We start from the raw sequence: 18,621 nt of genomic DNA, 5'->3' as shown, positions 1-18,621 counted from the left end.
TATCAAACTTCCCACTGCCATTAAGATCCCAACAAAGCCTGTCACAACCTCCACCCCTAAGGATTCGGGTTTGGATGAAATGAAGAAGGGAGTAAGAAGCCACTAACTCCCAATCACTGAATTCCCTCTGAAATCTTAAACTCCACACTCTGTCATTATCACCCATCGAAGGGCTTAACACATCAGAAATACAAGCCTCTTTATTAGCTGAACACAAAAATAACTGAGGATAAAGACTTTTAAGAGGGACATCCCCAATCCACTTGTCATGCCAAAAAAGATTATGAGATCCATCCCCCACCACAAAAGAGAAATGCTTAGCGAAAGTTTCCCACCCTTCACTAATACTCCGCCATAACCCACAACCATGGGCCCTACTACAAGCTCTAGTGCACCAACCCCCTTTTCCCTCCCCATATTTCATGGCTATGACCCTTCGCCACAGATGAGAGGTTTCATGGCCATACCTCCAAAGCCATTTCCCTAAAAGGGCCTGATTAAACGGCGTCAACTTCCGAATTCCTAAACCACCCAACTCACGCGGTAAGCAAACCTTTTCCCAAGCCACCAAAGGATATATGAAACACTCAACTGATGAACCCCACAAGAAGTTCCTTTGAATGCGTTCCAATCTAGTCGCCACAGCTTTGGGGATAGTAAAAAGGGAAAGGTAATATGTTGGAAGGCTTGAAAGGGTACTCTTCAGCAAGGTGAGTCTTACCACCCTTCGACAGATAAAGCCGCTTCCAACCTGAAAGCTTCTTTTCCATCCTCTCAAGGATCGGGTTCCAAATGGAGGGTGTTTTATACACAGTTCCCAAAGGCATACCCAAGTAAGTCATAGGAAAACTGCCCACTCCGCACTGAAGGATATTAGCCAAAGACTGAATGTTACGCATCTCCCCAACAGGGACAATTTCACTTTTCCCCACATTTACCTTCGAACCAGTAAAAGCTTGAAAACAAGTCAAAGCTAGCCTAATAGACAGAATCTGCTCTCTAGAGGCATCACAGAAAAGAATGGTATCATCAGCAAATAAGAGATGAGAAACACGAATACCCGTAGAATTAATAGGACCCACATGAAAGCCCTGAATGAAGCCACCTTCCTTAGTTTTCTTCATGATACGACTTAAGACCTCCATGATCAAAAGAAATAGGAGGGGAGACAAATGATCGCCTTGTCTGAGACCTCTAGAGCTACCACAAAAACCAACAAGAGATCCATTAACCAGAACTGAGAAGCGAACGGTAGAGACACAAGTCTTTAACCATCTACTCCATCTATCTCCAAATCCCATTCTCTCTAGCAAATAAAACAAAGTGTCCCAATTCACATGGTCATAAGCTTTCTCAATATCCAACTTACACACCACCCCCGGGGTACGGCACTTCAGTTTACTATCTAAACATTCATTGACAATAAGCACTGAATCCAAAATCTGTCTACCACCAACAAAAGAATTTTGAGACTTTGAAATAAGATTATCCAGCACCTGCCTCAATCTGTTAGCTAAAACCTTGGACAAAAGCTTATACACACTGCCTACTAAACTGATAGGCCTAAAATCTTTAATATTCAATACGTTATGTTTTTTGGGAATCAGAGATAGAAAAGAAGCATTTAGAGACTGTTCAAACTTTGAGCTTCTATGAAAATGATCAAAGAAAGCCATGACATCTATTTCTACAACACTCCAGCATTTTTGAAAAAAAGCCATAGTGAAACCATCAGGACCTGGGGCTTTATCACCCTCCATCTCTTGAAGAACCTTTACCACTTCCTCCTTAGAAAATTCCCTCTCTAATTCAAGCCGCTCATCAACTTCAATTCTAGAAAACTCTAATCCATCCATAGAAGGGCGCCAAGTATTTGACTCAGTGTACAAACTCTGATAAAAATGGACCACCTTAGACCTCACCTCATCCTCATCCTCATAGAGGATACCATCCACCTCTATACCCCGAAGATAATTAGTTCTTCTATAGGAATTTGCAACCCGATGAAAAAAGCGAGTATTATTGTCCTCCTCCTTCACAAATAAAAACCGAGACTTTTGTCTCCAAGAAATCTCCTCCAAAGAGGCCAGATGTGCAATGTCTCCTTTAATCTGAGTACAACGAGTTTGATCCTCATGAGAAAGACTTGACAGGTCCTCCCTAGCATCCAAACCCAACAATTCCGATAAAAGACATTTCTTCCTAAAGGCCAAATCCCCAAATTCCTCCTTATTCCACTTTTTCAAGTCCTTTTTAAGAGCTTTTAATTTACGACCCAGAATAAAGCTAGGAGAACCCGAAAAGCAATACCCATTCCACCATTGCTGAACCCTCTCTACTTTCAACCACATATTCTCGAACTTAAAAGCACTCCGGCCTTTATTAACACTACCCGCCACCACCAACAGAGGGCAATGATCAGAAACTACATGAGGGAGAACCCTTTGAGACACGTTTCCAAAGTGATCCACCCAATCCACCGATGCCAAGGTTCTATCAATTCTTGACATACAATCTGACCCCGAATCTCTAAACCAAGTAAACGAAGCCCCTTCAAGGGGTAAGTCCACCAGGTAATTAGCCTCAATGAAGTCTGAAAAAGCAAACATAGTCGGACTAAAAGCCTCACAACCAAGTCTCTCACTCGGATATCGAATGATATTGAAATCCCCAAAAACACACCATGCCGTATTCCACCTAGAGTGCATCCTTGAGAGTTCTTCTCACAGAGCACCCCGCTGAGAATCCTCATTAGGCCCATACACTCCTGAACAAGCCCATACAAAATCATCTACAACCCCCTTGAATAAAACATTAACAGAAAACCGCCCAACAACACAATCAACTTTTTCAAAAACTCTCTTGTCCCAAACCAATAACACCCCCCCTGCAGTATTGACTGCATCTAGAACAACCCAATCTAGGAATGGACTACCCCAAAGGCTTCGAACAACAAAATAGTTTAAAGAAGATAGCTTAGTTTCTTGAAAGCAAACTATATCACACTTCCACTCCTTGAGAAGATTTTTACATACCTCTCTCTTCTGAGGATTATTTAATCCCCTAACATTCCAAAAAAGCAGCCGTAAACTCATTTAAAACTAGCAATCACCCCCGTACCTACCGAGAGGTCTCTGTTCCTCCCTTTAGATGCAACCCCATCATAATTAATAGAGGAAAACAAACCTTTGAGTTCCCTAAGCCCTTTCTGCTTAGAGTTCACATTACCATTAGAAGACCCAACACTAAAAACATCAACACAGTCTTGTTCAAGAAGACGAAACAGAGTCAGGCATTGATCTTCGTGCTTCACAATAGGAAAACCCACAATTCTACAAAAATTTTTCATTAGATTACAGACCCATTTCGAATTTTCCTCCACTGACCCCCGAAACTCTCCCTCATCACCTTCCTACATCACCTCCAGCTCCTTATGTCCATTGGGATCCCATTTAGAACGAGGTGAGCATTCCAAAAAACCATTCTCATCCTCACCATGAAAAAGAGTACTACGACTAACCACTCTGTGCTTCCACTGACTCAGTAGATGCACGTGCCCATCCTGAAGCAACTCAACCCCACCCACTTGGTTCGGTACCACAGGCTCAGCATTAGGACTACTCCAATCTCCTCCCTTCTCCCCTAAAACCACCATAAATTCATCTCTCTCCAAAACAGAGATCATCACCACTACCCAGACCTGCCAGAGGAGAAAAAGAGTTATGGGCAGCATCGGCCTTGCCGTCGCCAACTATCGAAGTATGGGTCACGTCCCCCATCCTCCGATTAGTCACCACCGCGCCGGAAAACTCAAGAAAGGACCCCGCCGGCGCACTTGCCGACGCCGCCACTGTCACCAGCGATCCAGTAACCACCATCGTGCTCGCCGGAATTGCTGCTGGCACCGGCGAGCCAGGAACCTTCCTCGGGCTTGCTTTGGAGCTCTCCCCTACAGCCCACAATGCGTGAACCTCAAAAGAATCCTTTAAGGCTATGGGTTTGACCAAAATGCCCTTAAGTGGAAAATCAGAGTCCACAGGCTGGGCTTGGGCAAGCCCACCAAAATGTTTAATAATTTCTAGCCCGCCACTTACATCCTTGGGCCAGCTGAAATCCTTTGCATCCAAGGTAAGTCACAGAATGTTTCCCGCCCTCCATTTTGCACACTCTCAAAGCCAAAGAAGCATGGTTCAACTTAAAAGTACAAGTCCGCGTGGGTCTGCCATTTATGACTGAGACTTTGCCTTTTAAAACTAAACCATTCTCTGCATGGCCTCCAGGAATCCTGTTCTGTTACAAAATAGCTCCAAATTTTTCAAAATTCCTAAACTTACGCTAATGACCAACAGCAGACAAAATTTTCCCACTCCGGTCACCACCAGTAGACTGACCACCTCCACCACCACCATTTTTGGAGGATGCTTCAGCCATAGAAACTGGTTTAGCACCAGTGAAAAACTCCCTCATCTCTCTCTGAAACAAAGACCAACCTGCACGATTGGAACTTGCTGGTATCATAACACAACCTCGGCGAGCCCCGCCAAAGTATTCAGCTATGACCACAAAAACACCAGCCTTATTCGACCTCCCACAAAATTCCAACAACTTATTATTATCCCGGAATCGTTTGCACAAGGAAACTTTCCCCGGAACCCAGTCACGAATATCAGCAAAGCAAGAAAGGATCCACTCCAATCCTTTTCGTCCTACCCAGATAGTATGCTTGACATGCCAGCTACTCTCATGAATAGCATAAGAATCATGTCGCCCACCATTGAAAGAAAAAGAGAAGAGCTTTGCATCAATACGGAAAGGAAACTTTCTACCCCCCTGAACCGATACAGTGGGAGAGGAAATAAGGTTTGAAGCTGGTTTGGTATCAGTTTTAGTTTTAGGTAGGGAGATAGTGGGTAACTGTGGAGGTGTAGGCACTAAAGGTTTATTAAGCAAAGAGGATGATTGTAAGGGGTGTGCTGGTGGGCAAAAACTAGAAGGGATAGAGGGATGACAAAAGGTGTATGGAGGCAAACCAAAAGGTAGAGTTGGGGTGGGAATAGAAACGGATAGGGAGGGAGGGAAGGAATATGTGGTACAGCTGATGGTAGGAAGGGGGAGAGGGAGGGAGAAAGGGGGGGTTGATGGTGGGGTGGGGGAGGGAGGGAGAAGGGGGGGGTTGATGGTGGGGGTGAGGGTGGGGGATTTAAACAAGCATTGACTATTACAATTTTGATATCTATTTTATATCATTGATGATGTGACAAATCTGATTCATTTATTTCACAATTTATGGATAGAATTTTAAAAACTCCATAATGGAATTAACTTAGGAACTCTATAGAGGATCTTAATCCTTAAGGACCCATATGTCTTGTTCCTATACTATGAGGATCACATAATCTCATCCATATGAAAAGCTAATATCCTAATTTCTGGCCTTAAAACTCTTTGGAATTAGACTTGGAAAATGATTTTTAATATTCTCACTAATGATTCTGATATTTGGCTGCAGAATAGGTTACAGTATGGTAACTGATGCTGAACAAAAAGGACTTATAACGCCTGGAAAGGTAAGGGGCAGTAGGTACTACTCTTATGCATATTGTTGGAATTGTAATGCGAACTTACTTTAATGGAAGAATTGTCTTATGGTTTTTCTCGATATGAGCACTTTGGGGCTGGAAATTTGGCCTCTTATAAAACAAGGTAGCCTTCCTTTGATTGGCTGCCTCAACAAAAATCAAATTGACAGGGAATGATGACTGATGCCGTATGCAAATTTTTCTAAGCATAAATACCGAAATACTTTTGATGCTATATTAGCATTGTTTCTATAAGCCTAAAGCTAGAGCTATGATTTACCATCAGACCTTGATTTTTAGTTTGAGGATCAATTTAGGGTTGGGTCTTTCTGTAGCTGGAAGTGGGCCTTGATGCATGACTTTTGTCATAGATGACAAGGGCCTGCTTCACACATACTTCTAGCCAGTAATTGGATATATCATTCAGGTTTGCATTAAATAGTTTTTGCTTTATAGTGCAAAGTTTGATATTATACTGGAAATGCCAATAGCAAACACTACTTGCAATTGTGGTGACAGAATTTTTTTGGGGTTTGACTATTGTGAAAACTAAAAGCCTCCAATAGACTATAGCGGATTGACTTAGTGAACCATTGAGTTGCTTATTTGTCACCTGTTAGAAACCCATTGGTAGAACTCATCTTTGAAAACCGACTTGCAAGGGAGGATGCCCAAGAGCTTATAAACACATGGTTAATCTTACACTTACTTCATGTGGGACACTAGGATCATAACATCACTTTTGTGCCAGAATGAAGTAAATCAAGTCCAAATGTGTTAGTTGTCTTTTATATTTAAATTTGAACAAACACTATTGTTTGGTATTTTTGTTAGAATTTGCATGAGATGACTCCCCACAAATAACTATTCACATTATTTTTTCGGCTTCCATTCTGATGGAGAGATTTTTGAATTTGAACTTCATCTAGTTGTTCTTGCTTAGTTTCCAAAGTCATTCTGAGATAGCTGTCCTCTTTTGTGTATTTTTTAGAGTATTCTGGTGGAACCTACAAGTGGAAACACAGGCATCGGTCTTGCATTTATTGCTGCTTCAAAAGGATATAGACTCATCTTGACAATGCCAGCATCAATGAGTTTGGAAAGAAGGGTTCTTTTAAAAGCATTTGGGGCTGAACTTGTATTGACTGATTCAGCAAAGGGCATGAAGGGAGCAGTTCAAAAGGCTGAAGAGATTTTGAAAAGCACACCCAATGCCTACATGCTTCAACAATTTGACAATGCTGCTAATCCTAAGGTTTGTGGTCACTGTATCCTCTTGACTTGCTGCACTTCATAGTTATCTTAGGAATTAGTGTATACCTCTACTCTGTCATTGCTTTTTACTGCTACCTTGTGTCATGGACTTGGTGAATACCAACTGAAGGGAAAACTCATGTCTGGTAGGGAGGATACCTGATGTACCCACACTTTGCTAGGATTATCGTTGCTTTATATTTTCTTTTCCAATTAAATAACATGCGGTGCAAAGTGTTGTTGACTGGTCATTAACTGAAACATTTCACAAAATCAGGGCAATCCCATCGATTCAGAATAATATGCTGATTTGTTTATTTATATTACAGAATAGCTGTGAGGAGCCATCTAAGTGTTCTTCATGTGTTGGACTGATGGGATTGACTTGCCAAAATGTTGTGAACCTTATTTTTGGATCTCTAAACAGGATTGTATAAAAAACCTGAAATGAGTATACCAGTCTAGGGTCCTTTCTAGATGACAACCAAGTCAAATATCATGTTCTTTTTGTCTTGGACAATATGTCTTTCAAAATGTATTGGTTGTGATGATTATTTTATTATTAATAAAATATAGAGTAGTGTTGTTGTTGATGATGATGTCAATGATGTTTTGATCAACTTCTAGCTAGCCACGTATATGAAACTGATGTTATTTTAGAGATTGAGTACTCAAATTCAAGACTTTTCTAAAATAGTTTTCTTAGTTGTTCCTAGAAGATATCTCTAGTCATGTAGGTCGGATAACACTATTAGGTTAATGTTGTGGCCTAGAGATCTTCTATGTAGTTATAGCTTGTTGGCTTTGATACAATGAGATAAAAATTTGGAAATTAATGTCTTAATGTGCAGATACACTATGAAACAACTGGTCCAGAAATTTGGGAAGATACAAGAGGCAAGGTGGATATATTTATAGCAGGCATTGGAACTGGTGGAACTATTTCTGGTGTTGGTCGGTTCCTTAAACAGCAAAATCCTAAAATAAAGGTAAATTTTGCCAAACCATATAGGATAATTTGTCTTCGATTTTGTGTATGTGATTGCCCCGAATGGTGGGAAAAATGTTTTCAAAGAAAGGGCTATCTTCTTTTGCCTTATTAATCTGTTTATTTATTTAATTTTGAGCATTTTCATTTGACTCCATGATGTATCAGGTAATCGGTATAGAACCTACAGAAAGCAACATACTTTCTGGTGGAAAACCTGGTGAGAGAACAAAAAACCTTTTGTCCCATTATCAGTTAAATCTAATTTCCTATTATTTAGTTATTAAATTTTTTCTAATCTTGCTGCTATCATTTATATGCAGGTCCTCATAAGATTCAAGGAATTGGAGCTGGTTTTGTACCCAGGAATTTGGATCAAGAAGTTGTTGATGAAATCATAGAGGTAAGTGTTAATTCTATGATTTGCCATATTCTCTTCAATTGGATTATTTCTTTTCTTTCTCTACCTAGGGAGGTTGTGGAATCTCCTTATGTTGTGTATAATTGACCACCTCAATACCAAGTAATGGGACTTTTGTTGATTTGGGAAATACAAGCTTTGATCATCTTAACATGGAATTTTGCTATTCCTGCATCTATGTATCATTATGCAATGGATTCTTGTTAATGTGATTGGTTACTCTGCATAATCAAGTTTATTACTTGGAATTATGCTATGTGCAGATGCTAACTTTCAGAATATACTAACTCTTTTAGTTATGGATCAAAGTTATCACTTGGTCATTATCTTTGTTGCTGCTATGTAATGCAGCTTAAACTAGCTCAGATATGACCTTTTTGCTTGTGCAAATGAAGACTGGAGACTCTTAATGTGAGGGTCTTTCACTAGCCTTATTTTTGCAGTACATACTCATACAATGATACCACCCATAGGGCTTTGCCTACACGTGAACATAGGTTGTCTTGGCCTTCACACAAACATTGGTTTTATTTAAAGCATTAGTATTGGTGGTGCTAAAAAGCTATATTGCTATTTTTAGCACCACCAAATACAAATTTATGGCTGCATTGGTGGAGCCAAAGCCAAATAATTTGGCTCCACAGCTACATTGCACAGCCAAAAGTGGCTGTGCACTGTAGCTCATAGGTAAAAAAAAAAAAAAAAAAAATATCACTTGCAGGTCCTGCACGAACAAAGATTACTTAGGTTTTGAATTGGGCTTTAATTGTTTCACATCCAACAATGTCCACACTTTTTCACATCCAACAATGTCCACACTTTTTCACATCATGTCCACATTCTTTCATATCATGTTTAAAATGTGGAGATCTAGTGTGAAAGTGTGGACATTATGCGAAACATTTCACATCTGAGAGTGAGAAACAACAATTACCCTTTTAAATTTGATCGTGATGATTAAATTTAAAAGGGTAATTGTTGAAAGCACCCTACACACACATATATGACATATATGGATGGACATATGTACAAACGTGTCATGCAATATCATTGATGTAAAAACCCACTCACAAGTTGAAAACACACATAGCAATTGATTAGACAAATGACTTGCAAGTTGCAGCCAATAGATAGTGCTCTTTTTCTTTTCACTCAATTGGGCCTAAGAAAAGTGCCAAAAGCCAAAAGGTGCTATCTATAAGATTCTTATTCTTCTAAGTATATGCTTGGATTTTTTTATTTTTTATTTTTTAAAATCCTTCCATTATATCTTTGCCTAATTATTGAACAACCAAGTATACAATGACTTAGCTCCTTTTATTTTCAATTTTTCCCACACTTTCTCAGCATCCAAACAAAATCAAACATTTACAACATAAATAAAACTAAAAAAAAATTAAAAAAATTAAAAAAAAAAAAGCATGAAATGTACGAACCTGAGGTATGGAATAGTACATATTGCTGACATGAGTGAGAGTACTGGCTTGCTCAACCACAGCCTTCAACCAATCCTCATCTCCATGCCCTAGCGAATTCACAGCGATACCAGAACTCAAATCCAAGTACTCTCGCCCTTCCACATCGTACAATTTACAACCCTTGCCACTGGCGAGCACAACCGGAGCTCTCGCGTACGTCCCCACCAGAACCTTCGCCTCCGCCTCCATCACCTCCTTCGCCAACCCTAGCTTCGAAGAATCCAACCTCAACGCACTGCTATTCTCATAAACTAAAAAAAAAAAAAAAAAATTAAAAAAACAAAAGCATGAAATGTACGAACCTGAGGTATGGAATAGTACATATTGCTGACATGAGTGAGAGTACTGGCTTGCTCAACCACAGCCTTCAACCAATCCTCATCTCCATGCCCTAGCGAATTCACAGCGATACCAGAACTCAAATCCAAGTACTCTCGCCCTTCCACATCGTACAATTTACAACCCTTGCCACTGGCGAGCACAACCGGAGCTCTCGCGTACGTCCCCACCAGAACCTTCGCCTCCGCCTCCATCACCTCCTTCGCCAACCCTAGCTTCGAAGAATCCAACCTCAACGCACTGCTATTCTCAGCCTCGACCTCTACGTTCAGACACGCGATCGCGAGGGAAGATCGCCTGAACGGACGGCGGAGATTTAGAGGAGGAGTGAGGGGGTTGTGGAGGCGAATGGGGACGGAGCTCATTGTGGTTCGAGTTTTGTGTTTGGTTTGGTGAGAAAATGTGAGAGAAAAGTTTTGACAGTGTTGGGTGTGAGCTTCGGTGGGTTTTAGAATTCAGAGTGGGCTACGGTCAAAAGTCGATGACGTGGAGGCTTTTGTCTGCAGATTCGTTTGATTGGCGGCGCCTTTCAGGGTGCGCCAATACTTGTGGCTGATTTAACAAACACACGATATATAGCAATTTTTTTTTTTACTTTGGCTTGTGTCATAATTTATTTATTTATTTTAATTTTAAAATTTGAATAATTTAAGTGGATTAGTAGGAGAGTTTTATTTTTTAAGCATTTTAAGTAGAGTTAGAAATATATTTTTACCGAATTGTTCTCAAGTTTTTTTTTTTAAATCTAAGATTTAGGAGTAATTTTGCACCATATAAAAATCCAATCCAAAGAAGGGAATTGTTTTATAGATAGTATTTTTTAACCATATAAGTAAATTTCCCTCTTTGGACTAGACTTTTATGTGGTTCAGAAATATTTTAAACTTTATGGAAAAAGACTTGAGGATAATCCGGTAAAAATATATCTCTAATTCCCTTTAAAATGCTTACAAAATATGATATTCTTCTACTAATCTATATCTTAAAAAAAAACTTATCCAATTTTTTTTTTTAAATGAAAAATTATAACACTATACAAAGAAAACCTAATTGCTAGTGTGTGTGTGTATATATATTTTTTTGGAGAAAAAAACTTTTTTTTTTTTGAAATAGTTTCAATTTTTAACATCCGCTCTTGATAATTGCTCCTTATCATTAGACCAAGATACCAATTGGTTTTTAGTGTAAGCGAGGATTGAACTCTAAATTTCTTATTCAATGATCAGAGATTTTACCAGTTGAGCTAACTAGAACATACTTTGAGAAACAATCTAACTAAACACGTGCGCACACATAGACACACACCTCTATTGCTTATATATAATATAAAAGGCATACATTATTGAAATATTTTGGTAAGTTTTTTTTTATAGGAAAATGAAAAAAAAAATTTGGAATTATTTTTATAGGAACATGAAAAAGTGATTAATTTTTCGACTTTTTTTTTTAATTTTTTAATTTTTTTTTGTATAATTAACCGCACTCAATATAAAAATATCATGTTTTTCCCAATTAAGCCTAAAATACACTCACATCAGTTCATGTAAAATTGTGTAAAAATATATAGTTGTTGTAGTAACCGTGCAAATTTACATTGATACTATTTATTTTGCATTTATTTATTTATTTATTTTTACATATCCTGAGGATAAAGAAAGATAATAGATGATAATTGTTTTTTATGAAAAAAGAGAAACAATATATATATATATATATATGATGTGAGGTTTTTTGGAAAGTGAGTATGTAAAATAGAAAAATATGTTATCATGCTAAGATAGACAGAATTTTTTACATGATTTGATGAGAATGCTAAATGGTTTGGTAAGAGAGTTTAAGTATTGGTTTTCAAAATGATGTGAAAATTATGGTTTAAAAATGCTGTGAAAAAATTTATTTTGAACACTTATAATGCAGAGAATATGTTTAGTATTATATTTTTCAATATCATATTTTGAAAACTGAAAACAAACATTTTTGGTATGAGTATGTGTTTTTAAGAAAAAGTTAACTTTTATGATGAGAACAAAAAAAGAATTATTATTTACTAAAAGAGAAAATCTCCTCTCTCTCTCTTTCTCTCTCCAAGAACCCATATCCCTTACCGCTCTCCAAAAATTTGAACAATCCAAACTCCAACAATCAACAAGTACCGAAATCCCTTTCTACTCCCTCTTTGTTGCCACCAACAACCACTAAAATCTCATGCCTCCTTTAGTAAATCTCATGTATCTTTGCAAACGGATTTTATTTACTATATTTAATGCATAAATCCAACTTGGATATATAATTTTAAATTATAAAAGCTTAAAATGTTAATATTTAATTAATGACTTAGTTATTGATCTCGATTGTATTGTAATTTTGCAAGTATGGAGAATATAAGAAAATAATATAATACAACCATGTATTTGTCAAAATTTGTATCTACTAAAATAATATTATGTGGTATAACATTACTAAGGAATGTTATATCAATTAATATTTTTTATTGGATTAATAATTTGAAAGTCACATAGTTAAATTATATATTCCTTATGTTTTTAATATACATGCCAAATTTTGTGTCAATTAGACTCTATTTTCTATGTAAGGATGATGGTAATTAAAAAGTACATATATTGTCCATAGGAGTTAGTCCAAAATATCCACATCTAGAAAGGGAAGAGGAAAGAAGTAACACCAAAAAGAAGGAATATTGTCTTGGATAAGAGACAAGTCGTCAATGGACAAAAGATCATGGATAATCAGCACTTAGTAAGTTCTAAGATGTTTCCTGCAAACCAAGAACGGTTGCACCATCCATTATTCCGAGATATGGGGTGAATTCCTTGAAATTTGCTCCACTCTCCCCACTAAGTCCACCAATTTCCCAGTATATTAATGGCACCTAACAAGTAAACCCACTCCAAACTTTATATAAAAAGGACCAAGCTTTACCAAGCTAAGGAAGGTATTCATCCACTTTTTATACTTGAGTCATTAGAAGAAATACTGGCTTAACCGTTAAAGGGTCCTTGGCTGGTTCACCCCGATTACCTTCGATAGACTTTCAATGGTATTTTGGTCATTCTTAGGTTTTAGGGGCATTATAGTCATTTTATAGTTTCTAAGGGTATTTTAATCATTTTATAGGTTCTACGGGTATTTTGATAATTTTAGAGGGAATTGGGGGAATTTTGGTCATTTTTTAGGTTTTGAGGGAATTTTAGTCATTTTAAAGATTTTCAAGGTCATTTCGGTCATTTTTTAGATATTAATGGTATTTCAATCTTTTTAAAATTTCTAAAGGTATTTTTAGATATTCTCTAGGTATAGGGGGCATTATGGTCATTTTCTTTTCTAAGGGTAATTTGGTCATATTAGGGTTTCGTGGTTATTTTAGTCATTTTTTAGGTTTTATAGTAATTTTGGTCATTTTTTAAGTTTCAAGGTCATGCGGTCATATTTTTTGTCTTAAGGGTATTTTGGTCATTTTTTAGATTTCATCGTTAATTTGATCTTTTTTTAGGTTTTATGGTAATTTTGGTCTTTTTTTAAGTTTCAGGGTCATTCAGTCAATTTTTTTTTTGTTCTAAGAGTATATTGGTCATTTTTTAGGTTTCGTGGTTATTTCGATTATTTTTTAGGTTCTAAGGGTATTATGGTCATTTTTTTAGGTTTCAAGCGTATTATGGTAATTGGTGAGAAAAAAAAAAGGAACCATCAATTTTGATATATACTTGTCATCATCCCTTTATGTATTTTAAACCATTCCAATGTGGGATTGCCATCTTCATCCTCATTTTTTGCTACAAACAATAAAAAAGTGACTTCAGTGGTGGGCCCAAATGTAAAAGTATGGTCAGATATGATATTGGTACTCCTCAATGTGATGATAAAACTGTCAAATGTGAGGAAAAAAAAAAAGAAAACCATTAAATGTGACAAAAGTACTGTTAAATGTGATGTTGGTATTGTTGAATGTGATAATGGAAGCATTAAATGTGAGAAAAAAAGAAGGGAACCACCAAATGTGACAAAAGTACTGTCAAATGTGATGTTGAAACTGCACAATGTGAGGATGAAACCATCAAATATGAGAGAAAAAAAAAGGAACCATCAAATACAAAATAACTATCACATGTGATGTTGGAACTACATAATGTGAGGATGAAACCGTCAAATATGAGAAAAATAAGGGAACCGCCAAATGTGACAAAAGAACTGTCATATGTAATGTTGGAATTGCATAATATGAGGATGAAACCGCCAAGTGTGAGAAAAAAAAACCACAAAATGTGACAAAAGGACTATCACATGTGATATTGGAACTACATAATGTGAGAATGGAATCATCAAATGTGAGGATTTGGAAACTTGGTATAATTAATTGTTAACATTTTAATTATTATCAAGATTGTTATGAATCAATAAAAATACAGTTATATTTGATGTTGGTATTGTTTAATATGAGTAAAAAACTAATAGGACATATTTTTTTTTTAGAAGAATATAATAGTAATATTGAATAAAACAAAAGTATGATCATATGTGATTTGGTACTGTCTAATGTGACGTTAGAACTGTCAAATATGAGAAAATAATAATGGTACTACCAAATGTGACAAAAGTATAATAAGATGTGATGTTGGTATTGCTCAATGTGATGATGAAATTGTCAAATGTGAAAAAAAAAAAATTAGAGTACCACAAAATGTGACAAAAGTACAGTCATTTTTTTAGGTTCTAAACGTATTTAAGTAATTTTTTAGGTTACGGGGTCATTTCAGTCATTTTTTAGGTTTCAGTGTCATTAAGTTTTTTTTTTTAGGTTTAAAGGGTCTTCTGGTAGTTTTAAAGATTTTTGAAAGTATTTTGGTCATTTTCAAGTGTTATGGGGTATCTTTGGTCATTGTTTTTGGTTTTTTGGTTATTTCGATCATTTTTTATGTTTTAGGGTAATTTCAGAATTTTTTTTTTTTTTAAGTTTTAGGGTCATTCGGTCATTTTTTAGATTCTAAAGGTATTTTGATCATTTTTTAGGTTCTAAGGGTATTCTCGTAATTGTTGAGGGTTTCGGGGGTATTTTGGTCATTTTATAAGTTTCAATGGTATTTCAATATTTTTTAAGGTTTCAGGGTTATTTCGGTAATTTTCAAGGTTCCATAGGTATTTTGGTAATTTTTTAGGTTTAAGCTGCATTACGATTGATTTTAGATTCTAAGGGCATTATTGTCACTTTTTAAGTTACAAGGTCATTTTCGTCATTTTTTAGATTGCATTGTCATTTAGGTAATTTTTTTTAGTATCTAAGGGTATTTCAATTATTTGTTAGGTTTATAGAGTAATTTAGTAATTTTTTAGATTTTAGGGTCATTTCGGTCATTTTCTAGATTTTAATGATATCCCAATAATTTTTGAGAGTTTCAAGGTTATTTTGGTAATTTTTAATTGTTAGAATGCATTTTGGTAATTTTAGTATATTTCAGAGTATTTCAAAATTTTAGAGACTTTAGGAGTATTTTTGTTATATATATTAGTTGATTATTAAGTAATTTAGTGGGGTTGGGTTGGGTTGGCTACGAATGTTGGTATGACTTAATGTGACGATGGAACTGTCAAATATGAGTAAAAAAAAAAAAAACTATTGAATGTGACAAAAATACGGTCATATGTGATATTGGTACTGCTCGATGTGACGATGAAACATTCAAATATGAGGAAAAAAAAATTAGGGTACCATCGAATGTGACAAAAGTACGGTCAAAAGTGATGTTGACACTGCATAATGTGAGGATAGAATTGTCAAATGTGAGAAAAAAAAAATAAAGGAACCACTGAATGTGACAAGAGAATTGTCACATGTGATGTTGAAACTGTACAATGTGAGGATGAAACTGTCAAATGCAAGAAAAAAAAAGGAGAACCATCGAATGTGATAAAAGAACTGTCATATGTGATGTTGGAATTGCACATTATGAGAATGGAATAGTCAAATGTGAGAAAAAAAAGTAAGAGAACCATCAAATGTGACAAAAAAACTATCACATACGATGTTGGAATTGCACAATGTGAGAATAAAACAGTCAAATATGAGAAAAAAGTAGACATGGCAAAACGGGCGGGTCAGGTCGGGTTCGGGTCGGGTCAATCGGGTTGCGGGTCAAAACGGGTCATTTTTAAACGGGTCAAACGGTTTGCGGGTCAAACGGGTCATAGGTCAAGTCGGGTCGCGGGACGGGTCGAGTTGACCCGTATTTTTCAAACAAGTTTTTTTTTTTTGGGAAATAAATACAATTTGTCAATTGTTTCTGAGTTCCTTAATTGTGATTAGATTCTCATTGGTGATACTGTTACCACTTACCACTAAATACTTGATACCTAAATTTGGTGCAACTTTTGTTCCAACTTTCTAGAAGCTAATCTTGGTATAATTTTTGATCTGTTTAAAGTAGGAAGAGAAAATGAAGGTGACAGGTAAAGAATGACAAACTATAATGGAGTACATAATATATTAAGTGAAGAAGAATAAGTAAATATCATATAAGAATTACACCTCAATTTCAATCGACTCAACGTTGGTAGACGTGGCAAAACGGGCGGGTCGGGTCGGGTTCTGGTTGGGTCAATTGGGTCGCGGGTCAAAACGGGTCACGGGTCAAAATGGGTCATTTTTAAACGGGTTAAACGGGTTGCAGGTCAAACGGGTCTGACCCATTTTGCCATGTCTAGAAAAAAGTAAGGGAATTACCAAATGTGACAAAAGAACTATCATATATGATGTTGAAACTGCACAATGTAAGAATAAAACCATCAAATGTGAGAAAAAAGTAAGGAAATCACTGAATGTGATAAAAGAACTGTCACATGTGATGTTAGAACTGCATAATATGAGGATAAAACAGTCAAATGTGAGAAAAAAAGTAAAGGAACCGCCAAATGTGACAAAAAATATATCACATGTGACGTTAGAACTTCACAATGTGAGAATGGAACCATGAAATGTGAGAAAAAAGTAAGGGAACCATTGAATGTGACAAAAGAACTGTCAAATGTGATGCTAGAACTGCACAGTGTGAGGATGAAACAGTCAAATGTGAGAAAAAAGTAAAGGAACCGCCAAATGTGACAAAAGAACTGTCATATGTGACATTGGAACTTTACAATGTGAGGATGGAACTATCAAATGTGAGAAAAATGTAATCTGATATAGCAGGTTACTTACTAATGGGTACCATACCTTTTTTTTTTTTTTTTTTTTTTTTTAAAGGGGGTACGGTAGAATTACCCTTCAATTTACTCTTATGTATTTTCCTTTTTAACTCATAATTTTAGCTAAATTTTTAAAAAGAAGTTTTCCTAACACTTTCTGCCTCTTCCACATTTAAAAAAATATAATAGCTTTTTTTTCTCTCTCACGTTTTTTTTTTTTTTTTTTGATAACCTCTCTCTCCAACTTTAGACATCAAGGGAAAATTAAGATTAAAAATAAATAATAATCATAGTAAATAGAGACGGCTTAACATATCCCATTACCAAGTAGTTATCAAAAAAAATAAAAAAAATAAAAAGCAGTTATCCAAATTTAAAACTCTACCAAAACCCATTATGAAATATTGAAACAATTATCCAAATTCTAAATTCTAAACCCCACCTCCAAACCCACTACTACATTTCTCTCCCTCTTTATCACTTTCTCTCTCTTCTTCAAATTATAAAAAACAAATCCACTCCTACACATCTATTCCCAAATTCTAACTAATTTCAAAGTAAGACAGTCACATAAAACTTAATTAGAAAGGCATGAACATACCATTTGCTTTTAATAAATTTCATTATATTACTTTCTCTTTCCCTTTGTCTTTCTCTTTATCTCTATTTCTATTTCTCTAATTGCTCCAACAACAACAACAACAACAACAACAACAAAACTTATCGCATGTGTGGAGCATGTGTGATAAGGTTAGTAGTTATTGTATTTGGCTAGAAGTAGGAGGTTATCCAAATGTAGTTGTTGTTGTTGTCTTTTTTTTTTTTCTTTTTTCTTTTTTTTTTTTTTGAGAGAGAGAGAGAGAGAGAGTTTCAACCTATGGCGTCCGCTCTTAATGATAGCTCTTTATCATCAGATCAAGACACCAATCAATTTTTGATGTAGATGGGAATTGAACTCTAGATCTCTTATTTAACCATCGTAAACTTTACCAGTTGAACCAACTAGAACCCACATTATCCACATGTAATTCTTGGCTATGTTAGTGGGAATTTTTTTTTATTACTTTTTGCGGTGGGAGACTTATCAAACGTGCGTGTGTTGTTGTTTTTATTTTTATTTTTAAATAATTAAAATATCTAATGTTGGCTGGCTGGTAGATTGACTATTTTATTATTTTTAGCAATGTTTTGAATTTTAAGGGAGTTTTTATTTTTTTTTATTTTTTGTTAAAGAATAGAAGGAATGTGGGTTGGTATATAAAATGGAGCATATTTGGGTTTTTTTTTTTTTTTTACTAATATAGATAATCTATACTACTATTTAAGGGGCTTCCACTATTTGGAATCCTCATTTTTTTTTAAAAAATA

The 18,621-nt window shown here is 35.9% G+C and overlaps 2 protein-coding genes across 2 annotated transcripts; one reads left to right on the top strand and one right to left on the bottom strand.

The window, feature by feature from the left end:
* Positions 1 to 5,461: 5,461 nt before the first annotated feature.
* Positions 5,462 to 8,344, top strand: LOC136061528 (cysteine synthase, mitochondrial-like). The gene is made up of 5 exons (XM_065776869.1): positions 5,462 to 5,567; positions 6,571 to 6,834; positions 7,685 to 7,822; positions 7,990 to 8,041; positions 8,145 to 8,344. Exons 1-5 carry the CDS (start codon positions 5,487 to 5,489, stop codon positions 8,327 to 8,329), a joined length of 720 nt encoding a protein of 239 aa, XP_065632941.1. The 5' UTR covers positions 5,462 to 5,486; the 3' UTR covers positions 8,330 to 8,344.
* A 1,162-nt stretch (positions 8,345 to 9,506) lies between these two features.
* On the bottom strand, positions 9,507 to 10,424 carry LOC136068939 (acetylornithine aminotransferase, mitochondrial-like). The gene is made up of 3 exons (XM_065776840.1): positions 10,067 to 10,424; positions 9,679 to 9,971; positions 9,507 to 9,518 (listed from the first exon to the last, which is right to left on the bottom strand). Exons 1-3 carry the CDS (start codon positions 10,422 to 10,424, stop codon positions 9,507 to 9,509), a joined length of 663 nt encoding a protein of 220 aa, XP_065632912.1.
* Between the last annotated feature and the right edge of the window lie 8,197 nt (positions 10,425 to 18,621).

Source organism: Quercus suber, unplaced genomic scaffold, assembly GCF_002906115.3.
Source record: "Quercus suber isolate HL8 unplaced genomic scaffold, Cork oak 2.0 scaffold_143, whole genome shotgun sequence".
Classification (NCBI taxonomy): Eukaryota; Viridiplantae; Streptophyta; class Magnoliopsida; order Fagales; family Fagaceae; genus Quercus; species Quercus suber.
Note: the sequence above shows the minus strand (reverse complement) of the source record. Positions and strands in the feature narration are given on the sequence as shown.

Bases quoted from the DNA above. Each gene is read 5' to 3' on its own strand.
- LOC136061528 (XM_065776869.1), top strand. From the start codon at position 5,487: ATGATTCTGATATTTGGCTGCAGAATAGGTTACAGTATGGTAACTGAT. The intron at 5,568-6,570 runs GTAAGGGGCAGT...TGTATTTTTTAG, and splicing joins GACTTATAACGCCTGGAAAG to AGTATTCTGGTGGAACCTAC. The intron at 8,042-8,144 runs GTGAGAGAACAA...ATTTATATGCAG, and splicing joins ACTTTCTGGTGGAAAACCTG to GTCCTCATAAGATTCAAGGA.
- LOC136068939 (XM_065776840.1), bottom strand. From the start codon at position 10,424: ATGAGCTCCGTCCCCATTCGCCTCCACAACCCCCTCACTCCTCCTCTA. The intron at 9,972-10,066 runs GTACTCTCACTC...TTTTTTTTTTAG, and splicing joins GGCTGTGGTTGAGCAAGCCA to TTTATGAGAATAGCAGTGCG.